Raw genomic sequence first — 27,563 nt, forward strand, 5'->3', positions numbered from 1 at the left:
TCATTAATTATGTTATACTGCTGTTGACCGTTTGTCGTAACCATAGCAACCAAGTGACGCCTCGTCCCCTTTTTCTGTTGCCGTCTTTTACTGCGGTATGTATTATGGTCAGATCTGTGATGTATTTATACGTATTGTAGTTATAAAATGTATTTTAAGCAAATGTATTTATATACCGGGTGTAATGGACAAATATTGCGATGTTTTGTATTTAACCTATAATGTGTATTTTGAATTTTACAAATTTTAACTGCTCCTCGGGAACCATGTATTTTATTTAACCTTCCTCTGGTGTTAGCTTTCTCCTGCCATCTGTAGTGTTAGCGGGTCATTTTGGACCCGTGTATTAAATCAGCCATAAAATGCCCTAAAAACAATCTTTTATCATCCAATGTTTTTCTTAACTCTTGTTTAGCTGGTTGGGCTCCCTTATCCATGAAAAGATTGGTTTTAATATTTTTTTGTGGCCCCCTGGGCCTTTGTTTTAACAAAATACCCCTCGTTTTCAATGTCTAAAAAGTGGTCAAATGAACCTTAAGAGAAGAAGGCAACAAAATAATCAGTTGTTCTGTTACCTGAGTGTAACTGAGAGATATTAAAACACATTTCTTAAATGTTCAACAAAAAAAAGATTTTAATTTTAATATTATCAAATATAGCAACATCTATGGTGTTTCGGGTCATTTTGGACCCGTATATATTTACTTCAAGAAAAGGGCAAAAACAAGTCTTTTTTTCCCCACACAATAGAACTTTAATACAATATTTAACAATATGAAAAACAGAACAGTCATAAATAATAACAAATTACAATAAAACAAAGATTTGCAAGGTCAAATAAACAACCAATTGAGAAAATCACATCAAAAGAAATCAAGTACTTGTTCTATAAATACTCTGTGCAAAGAACATGCCTGTGTGTGTGTGTGTGTGTGTGTGTGTGTGTGTGTGTGTGTGTGTGTGTGTGTGTGTGTGTGTGTGTGTGTGTGTGTGTGCGTGTGTGTGTGTGTGTTTAGATGCATGTGTTGCAAAAAGTGACACTTTTAGTGTGTTCTTTACAGATATATTTGTTGCAGGTGAAGCACACTATGTAGGTTTTTCTGTCCATATTGCTAGGGCAGACCTGACACCTCTTTCTTTTTGAGCGAGGTGGTCTCACTGGCATTGTGGCTGTGGATGGAGTGCTTGAGGCAGGGCTGGCTGCTGAGGGGGAAGGTGATGCTGATGCTCTTCTTGTTGCTGTGGATGTGGATGGCGTGTTTGGTGACCACTGCAGCTGTCTGACCAAGTCTGCAGCAGCTGGCTCTCGGGGCACCCGTTCCCGTTGCTCAATGTGCGGCTTGACAAGGGAATTCCCGAGCTCCTCAAGAAACATTCTCCGCTTGGTGTTTTGGGTTGAATTCCACCCTTGGTGAATTTGGGTCCACAACACAAATGCATTGTATGCAGACACATTGAGGATGTTGTAAAACACAACCATTGGCCATCTCCTGGTCATTCGCTGGCAAGTGTAGGTGGCAATCAGCTTGTCCAGATTGTCCACTCCTCCTTTGTTTTTGTTGTAGTCCAGGATGATTATGGGCTTTTTGTCACTTATCTCCATCGCTAAAATCCTGTGTGTCCTCTGCCTCATTTGCAGCAAAGATGTGATCCAAAGCTTCATTTACAGTGAATCTTCTCCTCATTGTTGCATCCTGTGAATTGGAGATGTGTACTCTGCAAGTCACCACGTCTACACTCAAATGGCTTGACAAGCCTGGAAATGTCTCCCTTTGTTTGTTCTCGCAAAAAGTCAAAGAGAAAAGCCCCTAAATGAACTTCAAGTGGTTGGAGGAAGAGGCTGTTGGTTGATTGTGTGTTTATGATTTAATTTTTGGCATTTTTTTATTGTTTTATAATCGAAAATTTTAACCGGGTCACAAATGACCCAAACACCACAAAAGTCATTTTTTTCACCAGAGCACTTTATAATTTAGTAAAAAAAAATAAATTTATTTTACTTTGTTTAAATCGAAGTCCCTGACAAAGTCAAAAAGTTTCAACGCAAAAAACAAATGTATGAAGTACTTTTATGCATGCTAAAACTCAAAACAGGTCCGTAGGGACCCTAACACCATAGGAAGGTTAATGTGAAGGGGCAGAAGCTGGTGAAGTGACCAACTTAATTTCCTCTCTTGTTAGAATAAATACGTTGAACCTGAGTGCATCTGTCGTAAGGTCGACCTGAGACGAACATAAAACATGGAAATGGATGGAAATGGAACATATTTAGCGATCTTCCAATTATTGTCCAACCGCAGGCATCTTAATAACATACTCCTCTTAAGAAGATCGAAAAGAAAGAGAGCCAGAATTTTGGCCATGGCATTTTGTGGGGCAGTGGCAGCTACATCGGTTCAGCGCAATGTGTGGGCTCGGACTCGAAGTCAGGAGTGGTGGGAAACAGAAGTAATTGGCTTTGATGACATCAATTTCATCCAAAATTTTAGAGTGTCAAGAGAAACATTTCTGTACATATGTGAGCGTCTCTCTTTGACACTCACACGTGCAGCCACACATCTTCGGCAACCCATACCAGTGGGAAAAAGGGTTGCAGTGGGACTGTATTGGCTTGCAACAGGTGCGTGCTATCGCACTATAAGCAACCTCTTCGGTATTGCGAGGTCCACCGTCTGTTCCATAGTCCACGAATTCTGCAAAGCAGTTCGTCATGTACTCATGCCGGAGTACATTAAAATGCCCCACGGAGCTGCTCTGCAGGAGGTGATCGCAGGCTTCAAAGAGAGATGGGGATTCCCGCAGTGCGGAGGAGCGATCGATGGCACCCATATCCCCATAGTTGCTCCCGAGAAGAATCCCGGTGATTATTTCAACCGCAAGGGATGGCACTCAGTCATTCTACAGGGAATAGTGGATCATCGTCTTTGGTAATAAATATTGATATTTGCTAATTTTAAAAATATTTTGTTTCTAAACTAAAAAATGTCTTCCAACAGCTTTACCAACATTTATGGTGGATGGCCAGGAAGCGTTCATGATGCCAGGGTCCTTAAAAATTCACACGTTTATGCACTGGCAGAGAAAGGGGATCTTTTCCCACCAGTAAGTATTTGGTACTGTGTTAGTAATAGAAGTTAGTTATAGTGATAGAAAATTTTGATTTTTTTCAAAAAAAAAAAAATATTTTTGTTTACTGTAAAATTTTAGAATACTGAAGAGATAATGGGTGTTCGAGTGCCAATAATGCTGCTAGGTGACCCAGCCTACCCCCTTCGAAGATGGTTGTTGAAAGGACATGCAGATACCGGAACTTTAACAACAGATCAACGCTACTTCAATGAGCGCCACAGCAGAGCAAGGATGGTTGTAGAATGTGCATTTGGCAAACTCAAGAGTCGATGGAGATGTCTAAGCAAACGGCTTGATGTGGAGATCTCTGCCGTCAACACTGTCATCAGTGCATGTTGCACACTTCATAATATTTGTGAATTGCACAGTGAGACCTACTTAGAATCTGCACCTGTCCTTCCCTTCGAAAGATTAGCAGAAGGAGGTTCTTTACCTGATGTACAACCTGCAAGAGTCAGAGAAGCCCTCACTGAATTTTTTAGTAGGCAGCGTTGAATTAATAGCTGTATTTGTTGTTCAAGTGTTTTAACATGTTATCAGATTTTTATTCACAAAGTTCAACTGTTTAGCATGTTATCACATTTTTATTTATAGTGTTTTAAGTGTTTTACATGTAACCACATCGTTGTTAAATAACAAAATTACATTTTCAATAATCTTATTTCTTTTTCATAGAAGAAAAACCTGTGCCTCTGAGTATAAATTCTGAACCACCTTTTATTATTTTATATATTTGTTGTTTTTTTTATATGTGTCGGATATATATTTATTCTTTTGTTTACATATTTATTTTTTATTTCTTATTATGTCGGTTTTGGTCCTTCATATGTGTCTAGTTGTAGATCCATCCATCCGTCCGTCCGTCCATCTATCTATCGAGAAAGAGAGAGAGTCTCCCTCTGCTCCTCCGCCACCTCCAGAGTCTCCCGCTGCTCAGGGAGGCGGAGGCCTCCCTGTGTTTTGTCCGAGGCTCTGCTTCCCAGTGCTAACCCCAGTGCTCTTTGCCCCCTACACCGGCGCCGACCGCTGGACCCGCCTCCAGGGTCCACCTCTGCCTACTGGATCATTTCAGTGGAGATTTCAGACTGTGGCAGGAAGCCGGAGTGCCCAGAGAGAAACCTGCAAACAGGAAACCTGTCAAATCTTTTTACTTTTTGTCCTCTGGTGTCTGATCAATTCTTCTCGTAAATGTAAATGAAACCGTTGTTGGACATGTCTTCACTGCAGTCGCTGTCTGCAGTGAAGACATGCTCATTGTCTGCCTTCACTGTTCGTTCTCCCTGCTGCCTTTTATCCACTATTATTTTTAATTACTATTAATTCATTAGGATTATTCATATATTAATTATTGCACAGTGCTAGGAACAGTCTGTGACTTATTATATTTATTTTTATTAATTTTCGCAGACAATTTAAAGCTGTGACTATTTTACCAAACATAAGAAGCAAAAGCAGAAGAGCGATCCAGACCTGCACTTATACATCATTTTATTGAGGTCCAGAACCCAGAAGTTCTTGTCTTGTGTCATTCAGGAGTCTTGGGGATAAAAAGGCTTCATGATTGTATTTCAAAGGCAGATTTCAAGAACAACTCGGGCAAGAGTTTGGGTCAGACTGTGCTGTTTCAAGATGTAGACGTGTGTAGAAATCTCCACGATGTCGGTAACACAAAGTAGCATGTCTTAGTAGGTGTGTGTGTGTGTGTGTGTGTGCGTGTGTGTGTGTGTATATATATATATATATATATATATATATATATATATATATATATATATATATATAAAAATTTATTTATTTATTTTCTTTTTTTGTCATAGTACCCCCAAAAATTTTAAACTGCTTTCCACTTATATCCAAAGTTTTTGATATAATTTTATAATCTAACTTACCGTTAACCATCTCCTGAACTTTTTTCGTGATGCTGTTTGTCTAACAAATCTATGAGGCTTTCCCACAAAAGCTGGGTTTTTATGGAAATGGTTTTATAGTTTTTATGGACAAATGAGGACTCATTTATTAATTACGTGATCAATTGGTTGTGCTGTAATTTTTGTTTAGGGGTATCAGAGTACACAAATGCACTCCCCTTTTTCAGATTTTCTTTTAAAAAAAAATCAAACTAAACAGCTCCATCATTTTATTTTCCTCCCTTTCCTCTTCTATGTGCTTCTAGGCCTATCATAAAATTGCAATAAAATACATTGAAGTTTCTGGTTTCAATGTGACAAAAATGTGTAAAAGTCAAAGCGGTAAAAATACTCTTCAATGAACAAGACGCTAAACCAGCAAATGAGTTAATCATATTTAATATATGACATCAGCAGATTAAAATACATGTTTATTATGTACATATATGCAACAAGGGTGTTTGATAAAGTGCCAAATAAATTTTTTGTCTTTTTCTTTCTTTCTTTCTTTTTTTTTTTTTTTTTTTTTTTTACAAAAAACAAAAACATACATTTGTGGAAGACCATCACACCTGTTGGCCTGGTCCCACGGATTCATTGCTTTGTGATCATAGCCGCCCTCTTCGGAGGCTGTGTTGCTCAGTGCTGGTTGTGGGACGTTTTGGCACAACTCAGGTGACAATGTCACAATGGCATAAACACTCGGTGCGATTATTTATTTGTAATCTCCACACGACTGAACATCGACGACATACAACACACCAGCCTCGTAGGTTTTCCACTGTGACGAGAAACAGTCTGGGGTCAGAAAACCAGTTTCGTTGCTAGAAGTGAGGAGCTCTGGCTGATTCTGTGTGTGAAACAATCTGCTCACAGGTTGAAAAACAGGTTCGTATTCAATAAAAAATGGCAAGTTACACCTTCCTGGTGGCGTTTTTTAAATCTCTTTTCTGAATTTATTTTACACAACGGCGTATTAGGGTTATTGTAGGTACTCCTTTTTTTTAGATCTACAATGGCCCTAATATGGCGTTGTAATTTTAAGTTTGCTTTTGAGTTATTATGGTCCATGTGTGTGTGTGTGTGTTATGGTCCTCATCAATAAGACATTAGACGGTGACCAAGAAACAACGCGTGACAGTCTATAACAACCGAAAAACAGGCACACACTTATTTGCATGTACATTATTTCAGCATATATTTTTTTCCTTTAATTTATTCCCAGGAGCTACAAAACCGTTGATTAAATCTTCCCCGAACCCCTAACCCTCAGTCTTGTTATTAATATGTCCCCATTTATCCCAAACGGCAGTGATAGATGCACCGACAGGATTGGAAGACCCCAGTTTCTGTCACTACCTGATGATCCACTTCCTGCAATGACTAGGCTGTTTAGAAAAATCCAAAGAGTTTCCTCGTCTCTGATGCTTCACCATTGGTGCAAAGTATTGCTCTAAAGAAAAGTCCAATCTGACTTTCAGAAAGTAAAGCGGTTAGAGCGCGTTCTCTGGAAAGACGGACACGTTTCGGCTCTTTTTCCTGATTATCCCCCCTTTGGCAGTTTTCCTCATTGATACTTTCTTCAGCTAACTCTCCTCTTCCTTTTGTTCATCATCTTCCTCACCCTCCTGAGGTGCTTCTTCTTCCTCTTCTGCATTGTCCTCTGCCTCCTCGTCTTTACTGTCCATTTCTGTCCTGTCCTCTTTACCGTCTTCTGTGCTGCCTTCAGCTTCATTCTCCTCTGTCTCCTCCTCTACTTCTGCATTCTCTTCCTTGTCTTGGTTTTCGTCTACTTCGGCTTCCTCAACTTCAACCTCATCCTTGGTCACCTCTTCCTCAGCATCCTCGTCTTTCTCATCCTCTTCTTTTATTTCTTCATCTTGTTCACCGTTGACTTCTTCCCCTCCTTGCTCCTCTTGAACTTCTTCTAGCTCCTCTTCGGCTTCCTCCCCTTCATTTCCATCAGTGCGTTCCTCCTTTTCCTCCTGTATTCCGTTCTGTTCACCATTGTGGTTCTCCTCATCCTCTTCGTCAGCATCAGCCTGCTTCTGATCCTCCTCTTCAGTGTCTTCTTGCGTTCTCTCCATGTCACTGTCATCACACGTGGCTTTCTGGCTGTCCCTGTCGCTCCTTCGGTACATGTTGTTGTGATTGTTGTGCTCCAGCTCCTCGAGTGTGAGTTCGAACTGAAAGCGGTCATGCTGGAGGTGTCTGTCAGGGGGAGGCGAAGGCGACTGGGGCATGGTGTTGAGGTACCAGTCCCTGTTCTCCTCTAAGGTGTCCAGGATTTCCTGGGCGTCCGGGTGCACCAGGTCGGCCCAAGTCTCCCATAGAGGGTGAACAATGTAGTCAATGAAGCCAACCTTGAAAGGAGAGAACAGCAAGGGAAAAAGAGTACATCTTTATTTCTGTGTGTAGAGTTCACATTGATTAAAAAAATTGTTAGCATTTTGCTGACAAGGCACAATGCATGCGATGTCGCTCCCTCTCTATTCATGTCCTGTGGATCTTGAGCAATGAGGAGACAGTTGCTTGCCCTCCTCCAGCCAAAAGACCGACAAAATTTGTGCATGTGAATTTTCAAGCTGGTGAACATAGACGTTTGCACACATATGGAACGCCGCCAGCGTCATATTGGTGTGAACATTTCACGTTACTCTGATGTGTATGCAACACGCAAACAACACGTAAAGTACACGATGTATATCCATCCGATAGGAATCAGAATGTCAACCGTTATCAACGGGTAAACGTGTGAAGGGCATGTTGGCAGCTCATAAACAAAGCATGAAATATGTGCCATTGACACATATTTTGCACATTGTTTACACATTAATGATGTCTGCATAAGCCTAATGGTTGTGTAAACACCACTTACTTTCGCTTTGTTTGCACGTTGTATACACGTCAAAGTAGTGAAATGTTCACACATATGAGGCCTGAGGCTTGAGGCCTTATGCGCTGCCAACGCAGGAACGTTCCTTATGCGTGTTGGGTTCACAGTTGTGAACCCACAGGGATCAACTACTACAGGTAGAAAGCTGAACCTTTTATGAACTCAACACACAGGTAGCATTTCGAGGTGAACACAACACATGGGATGCATTAGCAACGGAAGTTGAACATTTTTCAACTTCCTTGTGTTGTATCGATAGCCCACGTTTCTACATCTACGAGTATGAATTTCGTCAGTCGCTTGGCTAGAGGAGGGAAAGGATTGTCACCTCATTGTGCAAGTTCCACATTCAGGAAATGAATGTAGAACGCTGCCTATAAGACACACAAGGCCATAGCACAACATTATTGCAATATGATTAGAAAAGCGAGGTTAAATGTTTATGTTTGTCTCTGAAAGTCCAGATAAAGTTTTGATACCAAAGCCAGCAGACATTTAAGCTAAATTTAGCCAATTGGTAGAATTGAAGTCTCTTTCCAGAGTCCTCTTATGCTTGAAAAGCTTTGACTTATATTAAGAAGGTCAAAATGTTTCACAGTAAATGATTAAATGCACCCAAAGGATGTTAAATTATGCATATGAATTTTGCTAAAAACAGGATCCTTGTGGGAACTTTTGTTAATGCTAATACTTCCTCCCCTGACATGCGGACAGTTGTGTCAGGACTTTTGTGCAAATACTGCCTGGCTAGAATTTCTGACAGGTCCATTCTAAAACAGTGAAATGTTTTGATCAAAACCATTGAAGTCTTTTACATGTATGTGTTAGGAATCTGGGATGTTTGTGTTGTGTGGAGGTTTCTTCCTAACTTTCAGATTTCCACCAGAGGGCGTAATAGGACTAAGGCTGGCTTTACTAGAGGGTGGAGATGGGCAGGTGTTTTTTCCACACACCTGCAAACAGTCAAGCCGATCAACAGTCCCAGTGTTGATGAACTCGCAGAGTGAGTGTGAAACCTCGTAGTAAATCAAGCCTTAAGTGTAAAATCAAGTGTTACCCTGTTTCTCTACTTTAGAATCAAAAATCAGAATGTACTTTATTGCTCCCCAAGGGGAAATTGCTTATTTACTGACAAGCTACTCCCATCCAGTGCTAAATATTAACAAATAAATATAACAATATAAATATATGATGTTTAACACATCATATCGAGTGTGACATTACAACTAATTTAAATATGACCTAAATATAAATGTAATTAAATAAATTGAAATATGAACAAGTATGTACATGGAAATATGTGACTATAAATCTATAAGCCGAGTCCAGAGTAAACTCTGGGTTGTCATGTATTTTCCAGGGGCATAGAACATTTTTATAGAATAATTGAGAAACTGTTACCATCTGGCTGTGTGTTTGATGAGGGACTGATGCTCAGAATATTATTCCCCCTTTTAAGAGTTTTCTAAGCATAATATCACATCCTGAGTTCCTTCAAAATTATTTAAGTTTATGTTCTGAAGTCAAATGGCAGCAAAGAATACAGACATGGACTATGACCATGCACAGGTACAGAACGTTTATATAAAAGATATAAACATTCACATAAACACAGAGTCAATAGGGCCAAATGCAAAGACACCCCATGTTTCTAAAGAATTTACATTTGTAAATCTTATACTTGACACTGCTTTGATCTAGCACAGAAAATCCCACTGAAACAAATTGAACTATGTAGTTATTACATAAAAAGCAGAAACAAGTTTAAGTTGCAGGAAAGTTGCACAAACTATTGGCTGCTTTAAATAAAAAAAGCAACGTGATTCTCCACAATGACCAACATGGCGACACTGATCAAAGAAGATGGTGCTGTTAGCATGTTGTTCTCTTTAGCATGTTGCTAAAGAAAACGCGGCATGTCTGATGTTTCTGTAAGATGTGAGAGGAGAGCTGCTGCCTCCTACTGGTACAAAGCAGCAAGATTCAAGCAAATCTTAATGCGCAAAAAGTGCTGGAATCAGAAGCCTTCACATTAGACAAATCTGGCAACACATTCCAGAGAAGAAGTTCAAACTGAGAGGAAACGGCCCGAATGGCAACTAATGAAACTATGATAGGTCACATGTGGTGGAAGAGTGTGTCTGCAATTGTCAATATCAATACATAATGCATCTGATAGAATATTCAATATTCAATTCATAGAATATTCACTGAAGCATTCTGGGAGATGTAGGCAGAGGAAAGACTGTAGCTGCTCTACATCTTCTGGCAAGCTAAGCAAGATTGGTGGCATCAACTACCTCACTCTATGGTTACCTAGCAACAACCTGTTGAATTGTTCATGTTTTGCCTCACGCCACCAGCTTGGCTGCATTTCAGATATTTAAGATAAAAAAACTGATCAATAATTATCGATATCCACACTCAGATTAAAATTCTAAGATGCTCACATGAATAATCTCACCACCAACTAAAGGATTTCAGATTATTTCTTCTGTTAAGCCCAGAAGAGACTGAAGGAGAATTTTCCGAGTGAGCTGATCTTACATTGTTAGCGCTAGTGTTACCCAGGTGAAGTTTTACCTGACTCTTCTCCACAGAGGCAGTGTGTTTGTCGCACATTGCGCTGATTTCTATCCCCCTCTCTCGTTCTTTGTCGCCCTGTCGGAAGAACTCCTCCATAATCCTCTCCGTCCACTGCCTGTATAACGGTAGCAGTTTTGTTGGGTTGCTCAGGTCGGCACAGTGGACCATGTTCTTCAGCACCTGCAAGACAAAAAAAAAAAAAAACATTGAAGGTACTTCAAGGACTGATACAGACATAGGTTAAAGGCATTTCAGGCATCAAAATGGGCAAAAAGAACATTTTCATGCCACCTTACCTGTATCCTCTCTGTGTAGTGATCTAGCAGCAAAACACCTGAACTCGTCACCTTCTTGGTTTCCACCATGGTCTTCAGATCAGCCAGCAGAGTCATGTGTTTAGACATGTCTGTGGCCAACACCTGCACACCGACAGTTACATCTTACTTTTCTTTTCATGTTTTGGTTATTTGTGTTTGACTTCCTATTGTATCCCTTGTTCATCAAGAGTCGCTGTTTAGGACATAAAGGATTAAAAATGTCCAATTAGTACTAATTAAGATTACAGTCAGTAGTCCAATGCTGTCAATAATCTTCCTTTTTAAAAAAATGCTCCTAATTATTGGAATTAGTTGGAAATAATTTGAATGAAAAATATGTAATCTCCTAAACTTCAGATAACTGAAATTCACAAGAATGTAAGTTATTAAATAAACTTTTTTCTTTTTTGTCTAAAAGGCCTCCACAAATCTATATTTATTACAGAATTATTAACTTAACTCAGATTTAAATTCATGCCCAAAAAATATTTTATTATAACTTTAAACCTTTTGAAGCTAAAGTATGTAACTTTTAAAATATATATATATTTTTTATATATATATCTATATTTTTTAGAACCGTCACCATGTGTAATATGAGACAGATAATCTTTGAAAAGAACAAGCTCCTCCACCTCCTCCCTGAGCTGCTATTGTAGTCCCTGGTCAAAGTCAAAACCAACCAGTCATAGGCAGAAGGAAGGACTTAGCGCTGTCAATCAACTATGTGTACACGCTGCTAAATGTGCTAAAGGAGAAGAAACAACTTACCGTTCCAAGAAAACTGTTTATCCACTGTCATTGGTGGCCATACTAACTAGCTTTAGCATTTGTGGCAGGCTATGTTGTAGTGAACCAGGTTTAGTGTAGCAGAGAGCAAGCGGAAGGATGTGAGCAGCGCATATGCGACAGTGACTGACGGCGCTAAGACCCTCCTCCTGGCTCTGCTTGGTTGTTTCTGACAGCGCAGTGTATTTGTTCAGATGACAGCAGATCCATTTTTTCACAGATTATCTATCATATAATAACAAAATAGTTTTTTACATGTTTGTTGAAATTATGTTTTAATATATATATATATATATATGAAAGATACATAATGTAGCTTTAAGCAAATTAAATGTAGAATCAATGTATTGTTAGGTTTGTCACAATAACTAACTTTGCTGGACGATAAATTGTCCTCAAAATTATTGCAATAAATGATAATTGTTTTAAGACCTTTTTCAAGCAATATTTTGATAACGGTATATTAATGCAAGTTCGCCGTCTCAAAGATCAATAAACTTTAATTTTTCCCAAGACACTCCACACTGGAACTGGAAAACATTTTAAACATCCAAAATAAAATCTGACAACCAAAAATAATAAATGAAATGGAAATAAAAACCACACACAACCAAAACCAGAATTAAAGTGGATTAAGAAGTCTCTGTAAGTAATATTGCCCTTCAAAAAATATTAATCATCCAAATGGATGATTAATCAAGCTCATTTCAATTTACCATGCGATTAGATGATTAATTGCTTACTGGGACAGGCTTGTTTATATATACTTCACACAATCTAATTTATACAAAGTGGCATCACTAAAGAGTTCATCTCCCACGTAGGTGACATAGAGCAGCGTGAAACTTAAACACAGAAAACCAACACATGTAACCCGAAAGCAACCAAAGACAAGTTGGATTCCTGCAGCAGTAAGGAAAGACAGAGACAGTGTTTGTGTTGCTGTGTGCGTGTTGGGTGTGGTTTTTGCCGAAGCCCTGACCATATCAATGACGAGTTTGCGCAGGCTCTGCCGCTGCCTCTTGGTGAGGTTCTGGAAAATGTCGCAGTTCTCCTGATGCAGGAGCTTGAAGCCCACAGCCAGGTGGTGGTTCTCCAGGACCGACTCGTCGTTGTACATCAGCGCCAACTCTGAGTCTGATTCAGAAGAGGAGGAGGAGGAGGAGGGGGACGTGAATGCCAACAAAATATGAGGCACTTATTGACGCACGTGCTGCGGTGCGCTCACTGGTGTTGATGAGGAACTGGTTGGAAACTCCGGGGTGGTCTACGTCGTGGATAGCTGCAGCAAACAGAGCGGCGAGGATCTCCAGGTCGGTGAAGACCGCCTGGTGGGATAAAGGAAGAGAAGACAACAGAAGCTGCGTTTTCATTTCACTTAATGGAAATACGCCAATTTAAACAACAACAAAAAAAAGTTAATAAACTGAGTAAATTTCAAATCGGTTTGGGCCGATGAACCTACATCTAGAGCAGGCGTGGAGAGGAGCACATGTGTGGACTGGGTGACATCTGCAGCATGGAGGCTGTTGTGGTAAGCTACGTTTCCATGGTAATGGTCCTCTAGGGTCATCACGTAAGTGACAAAAGTGTCAACGGGGATTCGAAATGTCTTCAGGAGCTCACGTTCCTGGAGAGGTAAGCAAAGAAGGAGATAGAGACTCGAAAATAAAATAAAAAAAACTATGTTTTAAAAATCACAAGAAAAAATTTAGGAGATTTTGTTGCTTTTTACCTGAAAGATGGCGTACATGATGCAGCTGAGCGGCCTGTTGTTGGAGAACTCTGCTACTTTGAATATGTTAAAACTCCACTTGTTTAGATCCTCCAGTTCCTGTTCGAAACATGACAAAGGTACAAAAAATGATTTCATCATCTGGACTTAAAACTCAGAATAAAATAAAAAATGTAGCGTCACCACAGACGGTTTTAGAAGTTCTGGTTTTTCAGACCAGATATGTGTGAACTTGAATCCTATGACGTCTGTGCAATAAAGTGATCCAGACCAGTGTCTCTTAAAGTGGGGATTTTTAAAGGGGGCGCTGAGAGGGCCTCAGGAATTTGGAGGGAAGATGAGAAAAAAATTCATCTCAATTTTGTTTATTTTAAGCATTTCATCATATATATATATATATATATATATATATATATATATATATATATATATATATATATATATATATATATATATATATATTTTTTTTTTTTACAAGAATTAAAATAACTGATTTAAATGTTATTTTCTGACTGGTTGCCAGTCAAATTCAACAAGCTGCTTTGGTCATCAAGCTGCCAAGAAATGGAAAAGTGGAGGACACTGCTGCAAAAAACCCTAAGAACTGTGAGAAAAAAATTAATCACACGATTAATATAAAATATAACATATTTTCTACTAATCAAAAGAGGGGATTGTGATGAAAAATTATATTATCTGGTAATAAAGTCATATTTTATAGGATAAAAAAATTCCACCCCATTTATGAGGCAGCATTTATACCAAATAAGTAAAAAAACATACTAAAGGCTGATGTTTCTTTACATATTACAACGAACGGCACCTTGGCGAGCTCGTCCTCGTGGTCCGTGTTGACCCCAAAGCGAGGCATGGAGGCGCTGGAGAGGCTGGAGCTGTGGGACAGTTTCCTCACTCCGCTGATGTGACTCATTGGTTTGTCTTTGAGCGTCGGAGACGGGATTTCCACCTCGTTCTGCTTGTCTACATGGGGACAAAAAAAAACGGATTTGTAAGTTAAAGCACAGCAACAATGTAGTTTCTTTATTTACAAACAGTTGTAAACATGACGACAGACATTTGTAATTCTGACCCGGCTCACCCAGAAAAGTGCTGGAGATGTATTCTGACACCTGGTTCCCAGAGCGACTCATCTCTGACAAGTGAGACAGTTCCCTGTTCAGCATCCTCTTAAACTGTAGCAGAAGAATAAGAGCAGAACAAAGCGCAGTTTTGGTCAAAATGGTAATTTTAACATTATATCTTATAAAATGTATGTCATTTTTTTTTTATTTTTATGGAGCAAAGTGAGAATTGGGCAATATAAAATAAAAGCTATCAAGGTAGCAGATATGGGTTGTGCAATAATGTTTGTTGTGTATTCGCTACATTTAAAAAATACATATACCAAAGGCTTTACGACAGTAAAACCAAATATTTACATAGACTATACAGACAAAACCTTACCAATTTTTGTCAGCTTGATCAAACCTACACAAGAAGCACAAGTTTCTTTTTTTCTTTACATTTCCTGTATGATTTGGGTCAAAATCTCTGCTTCCTTCCAGACGTTTCTCACAGTAATTTGCTGGAATTTCCTTCTGAAAGAACGCTTTGACCACTTGTGTTGTCATACCTGTTTCTCCAGTAGACTCAGTTCGATTAGGGAATAAAGTTGCGACTTTAACTACATTTTCAGCTGCTGCGGTTTTCAACAGTGCAGCGAAAAACCTTTTCACCTCTTTGCCTGTGGTGGCGCTGCACCAAGAACTACCGAAGGAAGCTATAAAAAACCTCAGAAGAAGACATGAACACGACTTTCTTCTTTGGACAATGTTATCTAAAACGGAGTAGTGTCACATTTTAGTGGTTGTTGCTGGTAAAAGACCATGAGCCATTTCTCCTGCTAGCAATAGACTCACACGTTTGTTTAGGTTGTAGTTTCCCAGATTGCAATGAACAATATAGTTTACTTCCGGCTTTAGGAGCAGTCTCCGGTCCACTTGCATCCACATGTGCATTTGAACCATACTAAAGTTCACTTCAGCCAAACCGTGACCTAGGTTTGTAGGTGGACCGGAGTTCATGTTTTTGATCAGCGTTTGATTGCACCTCCTCAAACAAACCCGACTTCCTAGGCAGACAAATAGAGACGGATTAAAACAAACTCAACATGGCTGGAGTGAATACACCCTGAGTCAGGATAGTAGGAAACCTTGTTTCCACACACCATTTCATTAAGCTCTCAATACTTTGATTCCAAACATAGACCCTACATTGACAGTAGAAGTCATCCTGTGGATGTGTAGTCGGACCTACTGGGTTAGAGAAGTTTCCCTACCTTGTTGGAAGCCATTTCGCTGACGGAGCGGTGTGTCTGGATGGTCTCTAGCTGGTCCAAACACCAGTCCAGCTCCTCCAGTGTGTCCAGGGCCAGCTGCTGGTACTGCTGGTCCGAAAGTGTCCCCCTGGGGCTGACACACACTCCACCTAACGGAGACCTCCTGGAAGCACAGCAGCTAATCTGATCAGAGAGAAGACTGCAGACTGGACCAGTTACTGGCAGATTTTCACCAACCTACTTTAGTTCTGTATTACAATACATGCATTGGCCAGTTGGAATAGCATTAAAAATCAGTTTTAGTTCAGTATTGCAAAAATATATATATATTTATATACACATATATTATGTTTTTTACAAGTTAAACTTCTCACTATGACTTGACATTACATCAGGCAGATAATCTTTGAAAAAAATCAAGCTCCGCTGCCTTCTCCCTATGGTCCTATTAACTGAATTAATACATCACTCAGTCAGAAACAACCAATCAGAGCCAGGAGGAGCTCTGATTGGCAGTCAATCATGCTCATGTATGCGCCGTTCACAACCTCTCTGTTTCTCTCTGATACTCTACAGCTGATTGACCCCAAAGAAGCCCACCATGAATGCTAAAGCTAGTCAGCATGGCGACCGATAACGGTGGATAAACAGTTTTCCTGAAACGGTAAGTTGTTTTTTTTGCCATCAACATATTTAGCAGCGCATACGCAAGTTTGATTGACAGCGCTAAGATCCTCCTCCTGGCTCTGTGTGGTTGTTTTTGACCGGTAGTGGTACCTTTCGTCAAGCGGCAATAGCAGCTCTAGGAGAAGGGCGATCTTTTCATAGATTATCTGTTTTATATTATGCTGTCAAGACATTGTGACATTTTGAACAAATATGTAAAAAAAAAAAAAACTTTACAAAAAATTACATACTGCAGTTTTAAATTATGTTGAAAAAAATTATGAAAAATATACATGTAAGAAATTGTAGTAAAATTCCTTACTTGTACTCAAATAAAAAGAACACTGCGCTGGCTAAATGAAGAATAGCAGAGCGCCGCTGGCATTGTTCTAGACTAGAAGTATTTCTACAGGCTTGGAAAGACGCTCTGTCCCTTTTTGTTAAACATCAACGTCTACAGCAAAAGAGGCCTATTAGTCATATCTCTATGAATCATAAGGATAATTCAAAGCTTTTGCTCGATAGGCCCTTTGGTGTCATGACTCACTCGGAGTAGATCACCCCTAAAACAGACAGAAATACATAACTTTCAGAAAGTCCTGCACAATTTGGAAGTAATAATATTCACCAATGTAAACCCTGACTTCTCACGCATATCAAATGGACCAGTTCACCTGCTGCTAGATGGTCATCATTTCTCATCAAGCTGTAGCTGAATGAAAGTTTTATATTATTCCATTTTAATTAGTCTGACGGATGACATATGATAATATACTGGAAGATTTAAAAAAATCAAATACCAACCTAAATTATCGACTAGGTCTGCTTTTGGTTAGTAAAACAGCCATAGAACTAAATGTTGCCGGTTCCGATAGCTGCTTGTTTGTAAATGGAGCTTGCATGATCTCCATGCAACAGTTGCTTTTATTAATACCGCAGAAGAGTCTTACTCCAGTTTTTAACCTTAAAGGGGCAGTATTATGTATTTTCCAGCCACATAGTGCCAGTTTGACACAACATGGCTCCTCTATTAACCCTTTAACAACGTTTTTACCAGCTTTGCACTGAGACATATAGCTAATGTCTCAGTGCAATGAGCTCAGCAGATGTTCAGTTCCACCAGCTGTTTGCTAATTGCTGCTGGCTAATCTGAAGGAGCTGAGCAAAACCCCAGGTATGTTTTTGATGAGACAATAACATAATACGATGTAAAGCTCATAAAAGTCACTTTTACATAATACTGCCTGTTTAAAGGTATGGTTTAGTCACAAGAAGAGCTCAGAACCACAATCCAATTTTACAAAAAGGGAAAATATTATAATACATCCTTACGTGCTCTGCATTCACCATAATGAGGTGCTATATGAGAGACAGAGCATTTATATTTCATTCAGACTAATTCCTAGAATTGTATTTGTGTGATTTATTGTGTGAGCTGATAATTTAAGAGACGTTTGGTTCTTACTTGACTATCGGTGTGGAGACATTGGCAAGGATGGTAAAGTTGCTCCGTACTGATCGCAGACTGGCCAGTACCTAAAATCATCAGACAACATCACAGTATTATGTATTCTGAAGAGAAAAAAAGCAAATCAAATGTCTTGCAGCGTTGGATTTTCACAACCAGTGATATTTTGTCAAACTCACTTGAGCAAAAGGTGTGACAATGAAGTCTTCTGCTGTGTGCCTAAAAGGAGGAGAAACAGTTGAAAAAAGTGACAAAGACAACAGAACTGATGGGAACACGGCACAATCTCTGCTGTGTTTGTTTCTTAAGCTCACCCTTCGCTGGCAAGGGAAGAATTACGGGAGACGGCCTTGGGGGACATGTCGTAGTCCGAGTCAGATCTGTAGAGGAAGGACTCTCTTCTCTGGCCCTGAGGCAGTGAGGTGTTCAATGTGCGGCTTGGACTCTGGGAGCCCAGAGGAGTGTGAGCGGGAGAAACTCCATTCTCTGCTTCGTTACTGAAGTAAAAAAAAAAAATCAAATCAAGCTTGGAAAGAAAGGATTGTGAAGCCATTTTCTGGGGGCCGGGGGTTTAAGTTTGTGGTACCTGTCCGTATCCGCTTGTGTGATGGAAATGCGAGGAGGAATGCGGAGAGGAAGCGTTGTGGGACGTGACATATTGCTCAGGATGTCGGGGGAACGGGTGCGATCTCGAGGACGGAGCCAGCAGGGTACCTGATGAGACATTGATGCAGGCATTGTGACTAAAAGACGGCGGGAAAGTTTAGATTCTGAGGGTTTGGAGTGAAGCTGATATAACGTTTTATTCTTGCTAGAAACTACAGCGGGGTTAAAATCAACAATTACACAGTCCACCAAATTTCAAACTTTTGCTGCATTATCTATTGATACCTATTGAAAGTTAGGTCTGGACGATGTTGGCTGAAAAAAGTATCACAATATAAGAGTTTCATATCAGTCAATAGCAATTACTGTCAATAATGATAACTTATTGACTAGTTTTTGTTTTAGGTATTTGAAATAATGCCAAACTGGTGGCGTGATCATTGTTTTCTCTCCATGTTATTGTTTTTAAATCTTTGAGCAGATATGAGGCACGGTGGCCAAACCTGAAACTGCTGCTGCACAGGTTACTCAACAGGTTGTTGCTAGGTGACCGAAGAGTGAGTTAGCTGATGCCACCAACCTTGCTTAGGTTGAGCAGCTAAAGTCTTTCCTCTGCCTACATCTCCCAGAGTGCTGTGCGGTTCTGGATCTATTTACTTTCTGAAATGTCTATCACATAGATATTGCTATTGATTTATTGTCCAGCCCAAGCTAAAAGAGAGCTAAAGTCGTTAGCTTAGGTTTGGCTCTATTTTAGCTGAAGCTACAGTTAAAATAAGCTAAGCTATTTCAACATAGATCCCAAGTCGCAGAAACTTTGACTGTGACTTCAATGGAGTGTTCCTGGCTCATTTTTGTGTGTAAGAGTATTCAAGGTAAATATGAGTTTAGAGTTGCAGGCATTATCCATTGACTGCATGCAGCTATGACAGTTTTGCACTTTTTTGATAATAGATTTTGCAGCAAATGTAATTAAATACAGAACGAGCAACTATATTATTGCTAACTTTTAAACATCATCAATGGACGACTAAAGGCGGGTCTGCTGACATGCAGACTTTTCCTGTTGGTACTAAAACGTGCCTTTGTGTGATCCCCACGTCACTTCATTTCATCACGCTTTTACGACGTGGCGTCTAAATAAATGTAAGATGATAGCTGACAGAGCGTGAACAGGATGGGCTGGCTTGGCTGTCGGTAGTGTTTCACGGTTCCTTTAAGCTCCATGCCCTCCAGGCATGTTAATGTGACCGCTCCGGTCTTCCTGTACCTGGAGACTGGGAGACAGTCTTCTGGTCCGTCCTCTGCGCAGCTCGGCCCCCAGCGTGGCCCCGGACGTGTAGGATCGACTGTAGCGAGACGACTCCGCCTTCTCCACAGCATCTGTTACGTCTAATTCATTCCCCTGTGAGACAAGAGGGACGTGAGGTGAGGAGGGAAGCGAGGCAGATCGTTGTGCAGCACAAACTGAAAGCAATGAGAAATTCATTTGTTGCAAATATGAACTGATTTGCCTAAAAGTGGGTAAAACTTCAACGGTAATGCATAAATTAGCAATGAATATGTGTGTGTGTGTGTGTGTGTGTGTGTGTGTGTGTGTGTGTGTGTGTGTGTGTGTGTGTGTGTGTGTGTGTGCGTGTGTGTGTGTGTGCGTGTGTGTGTGCCTGCGTGTGTGTGTGTGTGTGTGTGCGTGTGTGTGTGCCTGCGTGTGTGTGTGTGTGTGGGGGGGGGTGTGTGTGTGTGTGCGTGTGTGTGTGCCTGTGTGTGTGTGTGTGTGGGGGGGTGTGTGTGCGTGTGTGTGACTGTGCATGTGTGAGGCCATGTATGTGTGTGTGTGAGAGAAAGCCCCTCAACAGACTCGGCTCTAAGAGGCTGATCTGCACTGCAGCACCGTAGCAACAAAACACTGGGGGAATGGTAGCAGTTGCTAGGCAACAGTGCCGTGTTGCATTTGATGTCGTCCAGACCCAGATGTGGATAAATGCTCTCAGCCACACGCGCGCACACAGACTCAGAAACATACGGTCACCTGATTAGCATAATCAATGACTGAGCATTTGAATAATGCATGATTTAAAGTCACCTTTGAATAGAAGAAGACTGATTTACACTCATTTAGCTCATTTATACAAGGGTGTGGGATAATAACTGTACTCCCCCTTGTGGTGAGGGATTGACAGAGCAACCAACTTCAACAATAACTTCATCCGAGCAGCAGCATCTACAAAAATTACTCTTACAACTAGATACCAAATTTCCACTTCTTGTTTTGTTTATGTGTAAGGCAGAGTTATTATTGCAGCACAGCTAGCTGCTAACAGAGTCTAGAACAGGCTTCACAAAAATTGTTTCTTCAAAGAGAGAGTGTTTATTTCTTCACAAGCTCTTAAGCAAGAATATGATACAAATGGTTATTTGAGAAATGTGTAGATAAATAAATTGCAGTCATATATAATTAAACCTCTATTGGGCTCCAGAAATTATGACTGAAAAAAAATACAAAGCATAACATTTTAAAAATTATTAATGAATTCTGTGTGGGATACAAAATATACTTTATGTATTTTTAAGTTTCACCTTAGTAGCAACTTTCTGATTTTAATCTTATGAGATCAAAAGTCAGATTTATTTTTTTCAGTGGCCCTAGTCATCTTCCATACTATGTAACACATGTGTCACAAAGTAATGTTAAATTAATGTTTAATGTAAGGTGGGGGTTTGTCTAATTCAGCATATCATGAAAAATGTAGCTAATTATTTTACGGAAAGATAGTCAACCCTCTTGATACAAGAAAATGAGAAAATAGACGTTCATCAATTAACTGTTAGTTGACCGACAAGATCAGTCAACTTTAGATTAAGTCATTAATCAATCACTTGAATCCTTGGGGTATAACTAATCATTTTACATTTCACATTGTAAAATTATTAGTATTCACGTTACTTTAAGTTTCTGCCAAATAAACATATCAGACAAAATACATATTAAAAATGAATGCTTTTTGCAATCAACACACCTTGAGGGGCTACCATGAAAGTTTATCACTGCTCTGTGGAATACAAACCCCCATCATCATGAAGAGGATGCTCATGGTTGTCTATAACTTTCCTGGTTTTATGTAAAATCCTTCTTTGCGTCGTCATCTCCAGAGGTTCCACAGCAGTAACCAGAACACAACCAGAACAGAACCAGCCTTCTTCCTCAGGTTATTGAGCCTTTTTAAATTCCAGGCTCTGATGCTGTTGCCACAACAGATGTGGACAGCTTCATTCTGGCAACTCAAGACCAGACTGTTGTCCAGGTGAACACGAAGGTATTTATACTCCTCCAACACCTTTACTTCTTCTCCCATGATGGAAGTAATGCTAGATCTAATCGTTCCTCTCGAAATCTATTGTCATCTCCGTTTTCTTCACATTCTAGATGAGATGACTGTTCCCGCATCATGCCTCTCTGCACTCAGCCTCTGATGACACCTAACAACTTCAGAGTCATTTGAGTATTTCTGTGGGTGGCAGGGCTCTGACTTGTGCTGGAGTAGACAGAGTGAAAAGGAATGGTGAGAGTACAGATCCCTGTGGTACTCCTGCATTGCTAAACACCTGGCAACACACATGACCCGTCACATCTCGCAAACGCGGTCCGTTTATCAGGTAGTGATGGATCCAGGCAATTGCTGAGGCCTCCACCTGTGTCTTCTCGAGTTTTTGACAAAACAGATAAGTCTGAATTGCGTTAAATGCACTAGGTAGATCAGAGAACATGATCCTCACAGTGTTGCCTGCTTTGTCCGGATGACAGTTGGTTTGTTGAAGCAGGTGTATGATGGTGTCTTCAACTCCAACTCCACAGCAAACTGCAGGAGGTTCTGACATGACTGGAGGGGGGCCAACAGGAGTCTCTCCAGGGCCTTAATGATGCGGGATGTCAGGACAACAGGTCTTTAGTCATTAATGGCTGATGGGTGAGTATTTGTAGGCACAAGGCAAATGTAAAAAATATTAGCTTCACACCATTCAGTAGCAGAGCAAACAATTGTCCAAAAAAGTAATGGGTCTGGCAGAAAAAGAGGAATCAGTCTTTAAAAAAAGAGAGAACTTACCAGAATTTAAGGAACAGAGCTTCTCCAACAGAGCAGTGCTATTCTAGAACGTAGATATATAATCTTATGTTATCGTTTTATTTCATTATTTTTGTATAAGATTTCTGGGGTTTTTTTTGTTAAATTAAAAGGCTTTTTATACTTAATGATGCACAGGTGTACACTGCTGCATCAATAAAAATGACGTTGTAGCTTTCTCAATTGCAACGAGTGACTAAAGGGGCAGCATTATGATTTTGTTTAGGTACATGGTGCCATTTTATAGCACAATCAAGTAAATATGTCACCTTCAGTTGTTACAGAAATGTTATATATAAAATGTTATATATTGAATATGACCGATAGGAAATTTGACTTCGTAATATGATGCCTTGAAATTGGGCCTCTGCCTCTTTAACAACTCCAACTCTTTCTGAAACTGCCCCTGCAGGAAGTCATCACATCATTCCTTTACTAACAATTTTACTAGCGATGCACTAAGACGTTGTTTGTATATTGAGTAGATATGCAGTTCTTCCAGGTGTTTGCTAATTGCTACTGGCTAGTCTGAAGGAACTGAGTGGGGGACGGCTGCTCAGTGAGGCGGAAGCTCTGAAGCTTGGAAACTACAGCTCAGAGGAGGAGCTGTGCCTCAAAGGAGGTGCTAAGTCCAACCAGGTGTTTTGCACAGCTGAATGGTTGCCATGGGAGATTAAATGATTTCTGAAACAAGCATGAAAGAATCAAAGCAACACTCCAGGTATATTTTTGATGAGGGAACAACATTACAACATGATGTAAAGCTCAAAAAAGTTGATTTTACTTCAAACTGCCCCTTTAAATTAAACAGGATAATAATAATGAGAGGTTTTGTTTGCATCAAGTAAACGGCCTGTATTTTTACAGCACATTATCAAGTCAGATAAAGTGCTGACTTGGACTTTACACAACATTCAGCCATTGACCCATTCACAGACTGGTAGCTATTTTATAGCCACAGCTATAGACTGACAAAAGCCAGGCTGTTACATAATCAGTGCCACAGAACCCTCTGACCAAAACAAGTGGGAAACGTGGGTGAAACGTCTCGCCCAAGGACACAACAACCAGATGGACAAGCAGGAGAAGGAACCGGCAGCCCACCTGAGGCAAAAACTGCAAAGAGATCAACACATTTCTTCCACTCTGTTTCCTTGTTGTTGGTTTTTCTTAAATAGTTATACTTTTTATAGCTTAACATAATGAAACTGTTATAATGATGTTACTGTGATAAGCCTAATTTCACCTCACTCTGTGAACTCAGCTGTTTTCTTAAGTGATTTATGATTCTTTTCTTGTTGAATACTCTGCAGCCATAAGCTGATACTTTACAGTGCAAATGAGAGAGATAACTAGTTGTAATATATACTTTTTTAAATAATGTTGATTAATGAAATCCTTATCATTGCATTGCTGTTCTATTGTTGGCCTGATGGAGATCCAGGACAGATGGAAACGGTGTACATAAATAAATTTTCCCACTATAAAGAACCTAGGTCTGCTTTTATCCATTAGTTAAGAACATTTGAAGGTCGGCAATGTATGCGACTCCTGATTACATACACAACAGAATCTTCACTGTTGTGCAGCTTGCTGATACAGGAAGGTAGTTTTTCTTGCCACATAACTTTTCAATAAATATAAATAAAAGTTACACAATTTGAGCGCTAAATATTCACAACCCAGCTGCTCTGGCAGCCAGACTCTCCAAACAATTTTTTTTCTTAAACTTATTGTTTATGTTACCTGTCTCACCTCTTCTCCAGTCACCGACAGCACGCTGCGGCTCTTCTTCATTCTGATTGGCTCGTTCTGGGCCCCAGGGCGGAGCGTTCCGGAACCCAGGCAGCAGAGCAGGTGGAGAGCCAGGACCGGAGAGATCAGAGGTCACCGCAAAGCTCGAACCGGGGTCAGACCGGGTCAAAACCGGCCCCCATTGGAGCTGAGTCAGCCCAGCTAACAGCAGCGCCTGCACTGTCTCCTCAGCCCAACTCTTTAGATGGATCAAATCAGGCGTGTTTCTGCTGTAAAACAGTAAAGGGGCATCTATCTACCCCTCAGAGGCTCCAAGGTGCAAAAAATGTGGGCTTTTTACCCCAAAGCCAAAATCAGAGGCAAAGGAATTAAAAACAATTGTCATCCCGATAGATGAGCCTGTGGAACATCCAGATAAAAATCCCAGACGACGCCTCCTCAAATTCTTCTCGGCACGTATCCAGCTCGAAGAGTGGATCACATGATGGCTACGGTAAATGAATCCTGCCAGCCAGTCATTTTCCAAACCATCCGGAATCCAAGAGAACTTTAAAAACTCTGCATCAGGTCTGTAGCGACTCTCAGGTTGGTTTTCTGTAATGGGACCGGTCACTTGGATCCAATCTCGGCTGGGCAAGTCTCTCTGGATTTTGCTGCCTCATCTGGGACATCAAACTCCAAACTCCTGATTTGATTTGATGAAAGACATCCTTGAGTCTTCTCCTTAGGAATAGCAAAACAAAACAGAAAATAGGAGTTAGCATGCAAATAGAGCTAATAAACTGATTTTATCTTTATGTTTTTATTAATCAGTAGTGTAGCTACTCTTCTGCTTTCATATAGTGAAATATTTTCTATAATATACAACAAGATAAAGCTTCTCTCCATACAAAGATTTAGACTACTGGTAGAGTGTTTTTGATAAATTAAAGTGCTTGAAGGAAAGGCAGCAAGAAGTCCTTTGTTTTCCTTCAACTTCTCTTGACAAGATCTTTTTCAGTTTCTCATATGTATCAGTTTCATGATCCAGAAATCCAAAACACTGCTGCTGGTGTTCTCACTAAAACCAGGAAGATAGAGCACACCCCCCCCACACACACACACCCCCAGTGCTAAAGTAATTACACTATCGCTCAGAGAATAAATTTTGAAATACTTCTATTAGTTTATAAATTACTGTACAGTTTAGTACCAAAATACATTAAAAGATCTGCTGATGTTTTGACTAGGGCTTTAGACAAAATGTAATGGTTATTGCTTGTTGCATAATTTGCTGCTGTATTATGTTTTTATGATGTAAAGCACTTTTAACAACGTTGGTGCTAAAATATGCTACATAAACTTAACTTGAACAAATGCTATATTTTGAAACATCTATGTCAGTTCTTGTAAATTGGTTGTTTCATTATGTCAAAATTTGGACTTTATTATTCTTTCAACCTCTTATCTCGCCCAATATCTTACTCGAAAAAGGAAGAAAGTCCAATTGCATTCACCTCAACTACTCGGGATTATGAAAAAATATTAGGATTTTTCTACTAGGCTGTTGGTCATGTTAAGAATAATCTGTGGACATTTTCATTTCTGCACTAAATTTTACAGAAACGCTGCGGCAAGTTACTTATTTGCTTGGTGAAAGTAGCTGCATTTCCATTACAAATGTATGAAAAACGTAGTCAATCTTTGCTAGTGTCTAAAAAAACGCAAAGTTATTTCCTTTAAATAAGAAACACAATTTAAATCACACGTGAATAAATTTGTTCATGCCATAAATCATTAAAACACATACTTTGCCAATTTGTCAATATTTGCTACTGTCAAAACAAAAAACAAAAAAACCCCGCACAATTTCGCAATTGCTGTGTTTCTATTAAATTAAAAGCACTCTGTTAAAATAACACGTGAATATGTTTTTTCAAGAAATGTCTTAAAACATGCCGGGCCATCCTACTCCTACCACTTCCTGTCGTCGTCTTCTTCGTGGTTTATACCAATAGCAACATCCGGTTGTCGATAATGTACGAAAAGTGTGTTTCCAATGCAGTTTTGCGAAATAAATCAATTTCTATACAACCGATAAAACACCTCATCCTAGCGCCATTTTTTAAATAAATAAACTAGTTTTTTTTCTTTTCTTCTTCTTCTTCTTCTTTTTAATCGACGTGTTTCCATTAAGCGAATTTATTTTCGAAATGTCAAATGGCGCGATGGAAACGCAGCTACTGTGAACTTGGGGAAATGATCTAGTCTGTAGTGGGATTGTCAGAGCTGTGTGGCTAATTCTGAGGAGATACTGCAACACCAGAGTTCTCTGATGTTATATAATTACTCCGAGCAATCCGCGTTGACCTAATTCCATTGGATGGGACAGATTCAGCATATCATGGTGCTTCCGATAAAAGACACATAGTGGTGGAAACGACTTTTACCGGGGTCACAGAGAACACACCCTCCCAGTAAAAAAAAAAAAAAAAAAAAAAAAAGGTGGATTTGGGGAAGGAATGGGGGAACCTTCACAGCAGAGTCAGCGGAGATGCACAGAGCGATAACAGGTCTGAGGAGAAATCAACAAATGCATAGTGACACAGTGACATATATATGGACAGACAACAAGGAAAACGAGCACATACTGGCATGCACACAATTCCTTCTCCAGCAGCTTATAAAATCAAGCAGCACTGCATCAACATGCATCTCGACCACCAACCTGCTGTTCTGTTACCAAACACTCAAACGTAAATGAGAAATAAATAAATAAATAAAAATCAACCGTGCATACATGAGGGGGGCTGTCCTGCTTTCATGTCTGCACACATACAGCAACAAGAGGTGTGTGTGTGTGTGAGAAAGCCACACGTGCACACATACAACCCCACACACGCGCAGGCTGCAGGATGAAGGAATAATAATAATGGGATGAAAAACACTCACCTTGATCGCCGAAGATCAATGGGAAGAAGGGCTGGGCCTTGTCTTGCTTTCACTTGTCTCCTTCCGTCTCTGTCTCCTGTTCGTCCGTCTGTCTGTCTGCAGACATTGCAGTGTATCACCAGAGAGAAAGAGAGGGAGAGAGAGACACACAGAGAGAAAGACAGAGGGAGAGAGAGAGACAGAGAGACGGTGTGTGTGTGTGTGTGTGTGTGTGTGTAAGGTGGAGAAAAAACCCACTCTCCGTTCTCATGAATATCCGTGGCTTCACCAGCTTCCCTCCTCCCTCCCTCCCTCCAGATCTCTCTCCACTCTCCCCCTG

At 40.0% G+C, this 27,563-nt stretch overlaps 1 protein-coding gene and 1 long non-coding RNA gene across 4 annotated transcripts; one reads left to right on the forward strand and one right to left on the reverse strand.

The window, feature by feature from the left end:
• Nucleotides 1-2,505: 2,505 nt before the first annotated feature.
• Nucleotides 2,506-3,319, forward strand: LOC145555203 (uncharacterized). Its single transcript, XR_014091297.1, has 2 exons — nt 2,506-3,102; nt 3,208-3,319. It is a non-coding gene; the product is annotated as an uncharacterized LOC145555203 (long non-coding RNA).
• A 2,100-nt stretch (nt 3,320-5,419) lies between these two features.
• Nucleotides 5,420-27,563, reverse strand: LOC103456889 (3',5'-cyclic-AMP phosphodiesterase 4C-like). Of its 3 annotated transcripts, XM_081616726.1 has the most exons (18): nt 27,482-27,563; nt 27,245-27,340; nt 24,305-25,036; nt 19,708-19,842; nt 18,418-18,545; nt 18,146-18,328; nt 18,011-18,050; nt 17,829-17,899; nt 15,698-15,860; nt 14,459-14,552; nt 14,183-14,340; nt 13,360-13,458; nt 13,090-13,254; nt 12,853-12,952; nt 12,607-12,761; nt 10,815-10,937; nt 10,516-10,698; nt 5,420-7,399 (listed from the first exon to the last, which is right to left on the reverse strand). In XM_081616726.1, exons 3-18 carry the CDS (start codon nt 24,353-24,355, stop codon nt 6,623-6,625), a joined length of 2,625 nt encoding a protein of 874 aa, XP_081472852.1. In that variant the 5' UTR covers nt 24,356-25,036; nt 27,245-27,340; nt 27,482-27,563; the 3' UTR covers nt 5,420-6,622. The 3 variants fall into 3 exon arrangements, with proteins under 3 accessions (XP_081472852.1, XP_008395063.1, XP_008394990.1); XM_008396841.3 differs by lacking the exon at nt 27,482-27,563 and having other exon boundaries at nt 24,314-25,036; nt 27,245-27,471; XM_008396768.3 differs by lacking the exon at nt 27,482-27,563 and having other exon boundaries at nt 27,245-27,471.

The sequence above is a fragment of the Poecilia reticulata genome, chromosome 1 (assembly GCF_904066995.2).
Source record: "Poecilia reticulata chromosome 1, P_reticulata-male-v2, whole genome shotgun sequence".
In the NCBI taxonomy this organism is placed as follows: domain Eukaryota; kingdom Metazoa; phylum Chordata; class Actinopteri; order Cyprinodontiformes; family Poeciliidae; genus Poecilia; species Poecilia reticulata.